Below are 10,879 nucleotides of genomic sequence, written 5' to 3' on the forward strand. Positions count from 1 at the left end.
CATTTTTTTTCTTTTTTACCGTTTAAAAATTGATTTTTTCTTATCGGGAAGGTGAATTTTCTCACTTGCACAGTCCCAATCAAGGTATGCTGGTTTACAAAACATTTTCGTTTTTTTGATTACATTAGTTACGACAATAATAATCCTAAATTGTTAAGGTGCGAATTAACGAGATGTCTATATGAACTTCCCATGCGAAGCACCTCACCAAATATAATGATACAACAGAAACAATAGTTTTTATCGGTTTAACGGAATTACAAAAACAAATCACAGAGCAAAACATAAAACAGTCAATTTCTCTGACTTAGAGATTTACGTAATCGTCCAGATGTACGGTAAATTAGCGTCAAATACGCTCCAGTTTCCAACGACCATGCCATTTTAATGCGTTAAGAAACCCGTCAGTTTCCACCGACCATGCCATTTCTAAGTAGACGCAATGTGTTTGTAGATCTACAACCAGCGTTTAATCGAACCTTTGGTAAAGGAGCCATTTGCGTTACTGCAAGGCTCGAGTTCTTGAATTATCATTCTGACGATGATAATTCACAATTAGCACAGTTCTTGAATCTTTCTTTGGTCTTTGGAAAGGTACTTTACTCATCTATACAATTCGTCCGAGTAACGTAATCTTGTCAGTTATATCTTAACAAACCATCCATTAGTATCGGTGTGAAAGCAAGAATACTGCTTTCCTTTGGTAAACTTTTTATCTCCTTTCTTGCTTTAATTTTTTCATGATATGCTACTGAACTGTACTTGAATAATTCATTTTTCGGTTTCGTGCAGTTCGTCCATTTGACAACATACTTTCTCACACACTAATTCGCTACCACTGAGCTATATATATATTCGTAGAACTCATACGCCACTTCATCCAGGGTACAGTGCGGATATTTTCTGTAAAAGAAATTCAAGAAATTGATCTAGTGAATAATGGGAAAGATAGACATGAAAAGATAAGGCTAGAGCCAGCAGAGCGGAAATTATTATCAAACCACTACAACGACCATGATATGGAAATTGGCATACAAGAACAAAGGCGTGATCATGGTTTTTTATAGTGTAGTCAATTGGATCCCAAGATTCCAAAGCAAAGCTATGCTAGGGAAATTTACAAGGATGATTAGAACAAAACAACCAGGGTGTTTTGGATTCTCGTTACAATGAAATTGGATCTAGGCAAATTGTGCCCAATCTGCCGTATTTTACTATTTTGCCGTCTAAAATAAAAGATAAATTGTGGGGGCTCAGTTAGTCATCAAATCTTCTGCAATGCGTTCAATAAAATTTATGAGGAGATTACTCAACTTAGACGGAATATTTTTAATATTCCTTCAAGAAGACCAGGAAAGAGCTTTTTACGAGAACTGGCTGAAGCAATTTAATACCAATTCAGACATGAACTCAATTGCATTGAAAGCTGATATAGTGCTTCCATATCTAATCCGTCAAAATCTATCTGCAACTTCCAAGAGCAAAGAACATAGTACAAGCGATAGAGCGAAGACTAGCTCTCTGGGGCCGGTTGTTCGAAAGGCGTTTAGCTTAAACGGTGGATAAGTTCAAAATGGAAAAATAAATTATCGATTCATTGAACAACCGAGCTGAAATATTTTGATGTAAAAAGTTTATTTTTCAATGCAAGTACAAATTAAACGCCATCCATGAGAGTATTTTTAAACTTTGAAGCCGGTGAGATTTATACAAAGTCGATTTGCCGTAACCTCAAAGAAATGGCGCTCAGCAGAAGACATATCCAGGCTTTTTGCCGGTCTGGTGATGCAAGGGAAACTATCAACGGCGATTAAATTTCTCGATAAATAAGGCTCTTTAGGGCTTCTCGAGATCTCCTGAATATTGTGCAGGAAGGTCTGAAATAAAAACACCCACCCACTAGTGAGATAGAAGACGATTGCCTTCTTATGGCCCCGTAGATCAAATTCCATCCAACGTTTACGATCTCATCGACGAACAGATGGACTACGTAGCCGCGATGAGAACCAAGGGCTCTGCAGGTCCGTCGGGTGTGGCGCGGAAATTTATCGGAGCATCATGTGCTCGAAGAATTTTCAGTAGTGAAGGCAAAACTCTGTGAAAAGAGATATCTAAGATCAGTAAGATGACCAGGAATCTCCTGAAGTCATGTTATCACCCAGTCCTACTTGAAAGCTACACATCCTACAGACTTATTCCCTTAGACAAAGACCCTGGAATTCGACTAATTGGAGAGGGAAAGGTATTGAGGCGAATTATCGGAAAGACAGTAGCTTTCTTTTTTACAGAAGAGATTAAGGAAGCAGGTCCCTCACAGGTATACGCAGGGTACAAAGGAGGGGCTGAGGCTGCCATTCACGCGATGAGCCATGTTTATGATGAGGAAGGAACGGATGGAGCCCCTTTGATTCACGAGACTAATACCTTCAACCAAATAAACAGGGCGGTAGCCATGCACAACCTTCAGATAACCTGTAATGAATTGGCAATACACATAATCAACACATGCAGAAGTCCGTCCAGGCTTTTCTTACAAGAGGGAGGAGTGATATTATCCCAGGAAGGTACAACACAAAGTCACCCCTTGCAATGCCCTGGTGTGTAATAAATACTCCTACAATGATTCAAAGTTTGAGAATGAATACGCCAAAAGTCAAGCAAGTGTGGTTGGCGTATTATTTAGCGGGAGCGGGAAGCTTGAGGCAATTATATGATTGGTATAAATACCTGGAAAGAGAAGGAAGAAAGTTCGGCTACCATGCAGGTAAATGCTCCAAAACGCTGGCCAATGATGTAAAGCACATATTTGGTTAAGAAGTTAACATAACAACGGAAGGAAAACGTCCTCTGGGGGCTGTAATAGGTTCTAAAGAATATAAAGATCAGTATTGCATAGAAAAAGTTTAAGGATGGACAAAGGATATAACAGCTCTCTATGAAATAGCTAAACGTCAGCCACAAGCCGCCTACATCGCCCTAACGAAAGCGTATAAATCCAAGTTTTTCATGCTTCATGCGAACAATAGAGAACTTTGAAGAGTATGTAGAGCCTGTACTTGATGCCCTCAACGAGAGCATCGCCTTTCCTTCCTCAACTATTCGATTAGGAAGAACCGCTCTCGGATGAATTAAGTGACCTTGCAACCCTAAAGCCGGTTTTCCACTAGCGATATTTTTCGCGCGAAGCGGCTTTATTCTTTTGTATTTGAGCAATTTGTTCCAGATGGTTGCAGTTGAGAGCTCTGAAACAAAAGTTAACTGTCGATTCGCGCGAAAAATATCGCTAGTGGAAAACCGGCTTAACACCAGCAGTCGAAGCCTCACAGCAATATGCCGCTTCGCAATTATTCACAAAGCAACGCACTGATTTAATTATACGCCGAAGTGATAAAATAGAATCGTGTGAACAGTCCTTTGACGATCTAAGGAGAATGCAACAGACAACCAGGAATGAATTTGTGAAGTCAAGAATGTCCAATATAGACTCACCTCTTACTAATGTATTATGTAAATTTAGTTGATAATTTATGCTAGAGTGAACATGAGAAAGACACTGAACTAGCGACAAGTTGTAGTTATATTTTTAGACGATAAAAGGCTTTAAAATACAAAAATAACAGAATATATTTGGCGACGAGGATAAAAGAACACTCAGTACTTACGAAATGAAGAAAGAGAAACATCCAAGCGATAATTTAACGTTCAAATTCGAAGGAATAACACGCTCACCGTGAGTCACAAATTGTCGAGAAAATTCAGAATGGCGACCACAACAACGCTGTACTTCGACCCGGATCGTCATCCCGACAGCACATTACAAGCCTTCAATGAGTTTGTACAAAGCTTTGAGCTCCGCTACGACGCACAGTATGCCGACCCTCCGAAAGTTTCGCTCGACGCCGCCATCAAACGCTGGAAACTGACAAACACGAGGCGAAGCCATCGGTCGAGCAATATGACAGCATTCGTGCAGAATGGCGTGCGAAAGATCGTGTGGCGAAGCTTCTCTGCATATTCTCATCGAAACGCTTGTTTGCCGATTGGAAAGTCGCTGAGCAAGACGATGCGAAGCGAACAAACGCTAACTGGGAATATTTTGTTCAAAAAATGCAAAATTATTACAAGCCAACTGAGAACCTCACGCTCAAACACCACCAACTCCGATCATTGGCATGCACAGAAACCCAAGAATCATTTCCAGCATATTGCAACCGCGTGTACAAAGCTGCCAAAATTTGTAGTTTCAACAGTCACCACGATGATTGCATCGCTGAAGATACAGCCATTCGCGATCAAATTGTCATTGGTACTACACACGAAAAAATCAGAGAAGAGGCCCTCAAAAACTCATGGGATCTTCCAACACTACGCAAAGAAGGGATGCGAATCGAAAGCGGTTGAAGAGCTCAACAATGAAAAAGCTATCAACAAAGTGGGCAAATATTCGTTTAAGAGTATCAAAAAGAATAACGGATCGGCCACGGAGAAGTCACGATCATGTTACTATTGCGGGCAGGAAATCAAGAGCTTGGTGATTAGCCACATAAAAAACTGCCAAGCTCGTACTAGCAAATGTAATTTCTGTGGCGTGGTTGGGCACTATGAGATGGTGTGTCGAAAAAGAAAAACGTCAATCAAATGGAATCAGACAGCCAACAAGTAACCTCGCCAGCACAAGCTGACTCCCAGGACGAAGAAGATATATACCATATTAATCTATTTCGAATCACCGAAACCACGAGAGAACGAAAACCGAAAGAGCAAGCAATGACGCAGGATTTCAAAGCCCAAATAGCCATCAACAACAGCGTAGCAACCGTCTAAGCTGACACGAGAGCATGCATAAGCGTCTGTGGCAAAGAGCAAGCCCGCCAATGGAACCTTCTTCAAAGAATGGTCAAGACAAGCACCAAGATTAAGCCATATAACAGTCCCACCATACCAGTCCATGGGATCGCAAGATGCGCGGTAACGTACGGCATGCCTTCCACACCAGTTAACTGGCACATCATCGACAGCCCATGTGAACCAATACTGGCAGGACGAAGCGCTGAACAGCTCGGCATACTAAATTTCACTGTTCAACCTGACGTCTTTCAACCCGTAAGCATGATCCGGGCAGATCAAAAGCAATCACTACAAGACATACTAAAGAATTACCCAGACAATTTTAAAGGCCTCGGGAAGTTGAAAAATCACCAAGTGAAACTACACGTGGATTCAAGCATCAAACCTGTCGCGTTACCTACCAGACCAGTTCCATATCATCTGAAGGAACGTGTCCCTCAAGAAATCGATAAAATGATCGCACAACAGGTAATCGAGGAACACCCACCCACCGAGTTAGCACCTTGGGTCTCAAACGCCTCTCGCACCGAAACCAGACGGCAGTATTCGTATGACACTTGATGCACGCCATGTGAACCCAGCTACCACGCTTCTAACGTACCCATCCCACGACAAGAGGATATTAAAGCCAGGCTCAGTGGTGCCAGCGTGTTTTCAAAGATGGACTTCAAATCCGCATTCTGGCAAATTGAGCTTCATCCGGAATCCAGATATCTCACCGTCTTCCACGCTAATGACAAATTACACCGCTACAAACGCCTGACAATGGGTATTAAACCTGCACAAGGAGAACTGAACATTGCATTGCAACCTCTGTTCGCGAACATCCCGAATACACACCTAATTCACGATGACCTCGTTGTAGCCACGAAGACAGAGGCTGAACGCCTTTCAGCCATCACCGCAGTTATGGAAGCAATTACCAACGCAGGTATAACCCTTAACCCAAAGAAGTGCACATTCGGTGCATCCGAGATCGAATTCTGGGGGATGCGCATTGGTGCTAGTGGAGTACGACCTGATCCGTTAAAGGTGGAAGCACTAAATCACATCACACCACCAACATCAAAGGAAGAGTTGATCAGTTTCCTCTGTATGATGCAGTCCAATGTCGATTTTATTCCAAACTTTGCGCGACATGCCGCGAAGCTAAGGGAACTAACCAAAAAGAACTGTCGATTCGACTGGACTAAGCAACATAACACAGCGTATGAGGCGCTAATTCAGAAATTCAAAGATAATACGCTCCTGGAATACTTTGACATGCACAAACAAACCTTCATTTTTACGGATGCCCACAACACTGGGCTTGGAGCCATGCTGGCGCAGGGAGTCACAATAGAGCAAGCAAAACTAATCGCGATAGCGTCTAGAACAACCAGCCCGGCAGAACAGAGATATCCACAAATCGATCTTGATTGATTGATTGATTTATTAAAAATTAAATCACATGGCAGCGGAAACTGAATTGCGTGACTTATTACAAGGGTTGGTTACACTGGTATAATAAAGCTGCTACTATTAGTATATATACAAAGATTCTTGATTACACTACTATATTAAAAAATCCACTGTAATTATATATCCAAAAAACCTTATAGGATGATTACTCTAGAATAAAGAGTGCTATATTATTTTATGAACAAGGTTCTTAATTACTAAGATTCTTAGTTACGCTACGATTTTAAAAATTCTACCATAATTATATTTACAAAATTCCTTATATAGGACGTTTAAAGTTTCATTAGCCTAAGTTGGACATTTCTTATACAACTGGTTATATGCTTTACTACCAGCAATGATGAATGAGTTGGAGAATCGATTAGTAGTAGTTGTTGGTACTACTAGGGGGTATTGTACCCTCAGGTCATAAGCTTTAGGAACATGTCTTTCCTGTAGTAGATGTTTCAATTTATTATCTGGGCTTTCCTTTATGTTTTGGAATAGTCTGTTGGTGAGCGCTTCATGATCATTGAGACATTGCATACCTGATAAGTGTTGGGAAACTGTGGCCGTAAATTTATTCGGGCCCATGCCATCCTCGAAACACATTGTGTCAGTCCAAGATCAGGCGTCAAGATTTCCCGCCACCAAGCTCGTTGCGACAACCAAAGCTGAAAAAGTGATTCCAGCATTGAAAGAGATGTACGAGACCTATGGCAATCAGGATACCCAAATATCGGACAACGGACCACCATTCAATAGTGTAGCTATGCACAATTTTACCACCGAGCGAAGCATTACACAGCAGACAGCGCCACCACTACATCCATCATTCAATCCCGTAGAGACATTCATGCGACCATTGAGGAAAGCAATGAAGATAGCAAGAGAACACGGAAAATCTGAGAAAGAGAGCCTTGAAAACTTTTTGAAGAACTACAGGCAGGCTCCTCATCCTGCAACCTGTATTCCACCAGCAGCAATGCTCTTCCGAGATGGACAACGTTTAGATTTTCCAAGAAGGACAGCAACGGAAGACGAAGTCAAGCGAGGACGTGAGATAGACTTGAGGAAGAAAATCGAAAACAAGATTAAAGTAAACGGCTCCAAGTACACAAAGACGTCTCACTTTAAAGTCGGTGACAAGGTGCTCGTAAGAAATTATAAGAAATCCCAAAAATTCGATACTCTGTTCCTACGAATGCCATTTAAGATCATCGATATGAACGATGAAGAAAATGAGATCATCGTATATCAAGAGGACACTGATCTTACGCTTTGCAGACATCCTGACGATATCAAACCGTACAAGGAACAAACCGGTAATAATGAAGAAAATCACATTCCACAGCCTACGGTCGACAAGCAGTGGCCAGAGTTAGACGAGGCTTATGAGGATGAGGACTCCTTGTGCCTCAACAGACCACCTCCATTACGTCGGAGTCAACGAATAAGAAAAACTTCGCAATTCTACGAATGAACCATCAATATTACTGATATTGTTATTATTTGATCTAGTTAACGTTGGGCATAATGTATTATGTAAATTTAGTTGATAATTTATGCTAGAGTGAACATGAGGGAGAACTAGCGACAAGTTGTAGTTATATTTTTAGACAATAAAAGGCTTTAAAATACAAAAATAACAGAATATATTTCTTACCCCGATGTTTTACGCTTTACCGCTCAAAGACATGGACTTATCTCTAAACAAGCAAGAATTTAGAGATTCCTTGCGAATGAGATATAACATGCCCTTGCGTGCTCTACCAAGCTATTGTGCGTGTGGGGATCGTTTTACCATCAACGACGCCCTTACCTGTAAAAAGGGGGGTTTTGTTGCTCAAAGGTAGGACGGAGTTCGGGATTTGCGAAGAAGAAACGGTGCCAACAAAAACTACTAGATGTCGACATGGGATTTCACGCCCCTTGTATTTGGGACAATGGAGGACCGATTTTGGAACCGGATGTCAATTTCTTCCCAAATATTTGGCACAGACATTAACAGAAAAAGATGGTTAAAGATACGCGTCGCTTATAGCCTGAGACGGGGGCGCCATGGGTGTGCTAATTTAGGGGTGTCAAAAGGCAACATTATTCTGACAAACACGTTTTTTCCCCGACATCTTAATAAGAAAAAAGTAGCGTTTTCTGCTTGGAGTCGGAGCCACTAACCATAATAATCATGAAATAAACTGTATAAACTCACTGAACAATAAATGCGGTCGACGAAACATCGCCATTCATGATTTTATTGCGCCAATCTCTTGACATTTCGAAAATGAAATTTCCTGCGTAATGTTATATTAATAGAAACTATGTTTATCGGAAACCGGAAACGTTTAGAAGAAACAGCTAGTTAGCCTGCATGCGCGACAGACAGTATAATAAAAAATTAGGATTGTGTCGTACCGTACAGTGTTAGAAATAACCGCGTCTATTTTCTGATAGTTCAAATACTTTTGCGTTGTTCAGCATAACACAGCTGCAAATGCAAAAATAACTTAGTCTCTGTTATGATTGGTATAGTTCCGACAACATGGAACGTCCGACAGGTATTAATGCTGGGGGGGGGCGACTAACCGGGCTGAAACTTCAGCCCGGGATTGTTATATAATCCTAACAAAATCGCGCACGCGATTACATGAAACTTCAGCCCGGGCTGAAACTTAGTGTTGTTGTCATGTAATCGTAAATAAACTTAAACCCGGACAGGAAAATTCGCCTTGACAATGCTTTTTCGTTTGTTCATTTCATTTTTATGTGCAGTCATAGTCTCTTAAAAGTCAAGTTATTGTCATTCAGGATTTTAAAGCGCTCGAAGAATCGAAACAGGTCTCACTACCAGCCTTTACAAACTCATCCCGGGTAATCTGACGTGTCATAACACAGCCCGGGCTGAAACTTGCCATGTAATTGAAAAATATTTTGGCCCCGGTTTGCCGGGCTGAAACTCAGCCCGGGCTGAAAAGACTCCATGTAATCAGCTCGATCCTTATATTAGGCATTTATATTTGGCTTGGGTTGGCTGTGTCGGGGAGTGAGAAAAAACATAAGAGATGCCTGCGGAGGAGGCTAATTTTTCTTCGTGTCCTTGTGCCTCGTGTTTGAATCGACGTTCTTCCCTTGTGAAAAAAGTCGAATTGAAATAGTTTTCAGAACCATGTTCAACAACTACAAAGGTAAGTTGTTAAGATTTAGATTGTATTCATATTCTGTGGCGGTAATTGCATATTTATAGTATACCCAAGATTTTCTGTTTTATAGTTGATTTAGTGATTCACGTTGACGTAGTGTTTTTTATTACAAACTATATACAAAGTACTGTTTGCTCTCAGGAATTATTATACATATTACAAGTTTAGCGACCCTGCATGTTTTATATAGAATTCGATATTTCTATTTACTTACTTATATGAGACATGTTTCTTTGCAATTGGTTTCACAGAATCAAAAATGGCGGCCGTATTTGTTGCCGGACCAAAGTAATTTTAGAACTTTAAATTAAGTTGCCAAGTTGTGTCGTATTTCAGATTACACCATGATATTCTTTTATCACAAATATAAATGTATAAATGATTACAAAGCCCGGTCGAATTGTAATCAGGACCCAACATTTTGACAGTCCAGTCTACTGTCTTCACCAGGGGTGATGTAAAGCTGGAATCGAAGCTTCTTAAATATCCAAAGGATGATGTCACCTGCCAATGAGATGCATTATATTCGTTTGGTAAATAGGCACCGTCATCCTTATTCAGAGCATGATTACTCATATTTATATGTCACGCTTCTAGGCAAAGTCTTTGACCATATCGATTGTTAGTGGTAATTACTTTAGAGTTTTCCCTTGGCAGAACACCTGTGTGACACCAAACACAAAATTGCATGGGAAAACTCTAAAGTAATTACCACTAACAATCGATACATGGTCAAAGACTTTGCCTAGAAGCGTGGCATATGAATATGAGTAATCATGCTCTGAATGGGAACGACAGTGCCCATTTGTCAGAGGAATATATGCATCTTATTGGCAGGTGACATCATCCCTTGGGCATTTAAGAAGCTTTGATTCCAGCTTTAGATCACCCTTGATGAAGACAGTATAGACTGGACTGTCGAAACATTAGGTCCTGATTACAATTTGACCAGGCTTTGTGATCATTTATATAAACCAGAGTAGCGAGCGATAACAGGGTTAAAAGGGAGTATTAAAACTGTTCCTATTACAGGATTCATTTGCGAAACTTATAAAACTTTATTTTTGTTCTAATTTCCAGGTTTTGGTGCTCATTTGCAGGAAGTTGCAAAAAGAATTAATGTGCCTGAGTGTGAATTCCACGAATGCACATTTGAATACCAAGTCACATTTGAATACCAAGTCACATTCGAATACCAAGTTATATTTGTATACCAAGTTATATTTGTATACCAAGTCACATTTGAATACCAACTTACCTTTGAGTGCCAACTTGGCTTTGAATGCCAACAATGAAGTTACAATAAAGTTATATTAATCAATGAAGTTACATCAGTAAATAAAGTTACATCAATGAATAAAGATGCATCAATGAATAATTTCATATTTATG

General features: G+C 40.4%; 1 protein-coding gene across 1 annotated transcript; it reads left to right on the forward strand.

Moving 5' to 3' along the window:
- Positions 1 to 6,880: 6,880 nt before the first annotated feature.
- LOC114516566 lies at positions 6,881 to 7,771 on the forward strand. Its single transcript, XM_028536093.1, has one exon. The coding sequence runs from the start codon at positions 6,881 to 6,883 to the stop codon at positions 7,769 to 7,771; it is 891 nt and encodes a 296-aa protein (XP_028391894.1).
- The last annotated feature ends 3,108 nt before the right edge of the window (positions 7,772 to 10,879 follow it).

The sequence above is a fragment of the Dendronephthya gigantea genome, unplaced genomic scaffold, assembly GCF_004324835.1.
Source record: "Dendronephthya gigantea isolate DGI-Jeju-01 unplaced genomic scaffold, DenGig_1.0 000006F, whole genome shotgun sequence".
Lineage (NCBI taxonomy): Eukaryota > Metazoa > Cnidaria > Anthozoa > Malacalcyonacea > Nephtheidae > Dendronephthya > Dendronephthya gigantea.

What these genes read in the sequence shown, in the direction of transcription:
- LOC114516566 (XM_028536093.1), top strand. Translation starts at nt 6,881, where the DNA reads ATGCCATCCTCGAAACACATTGTGTCAGTCCAAGATCAGGCGTCAAGA.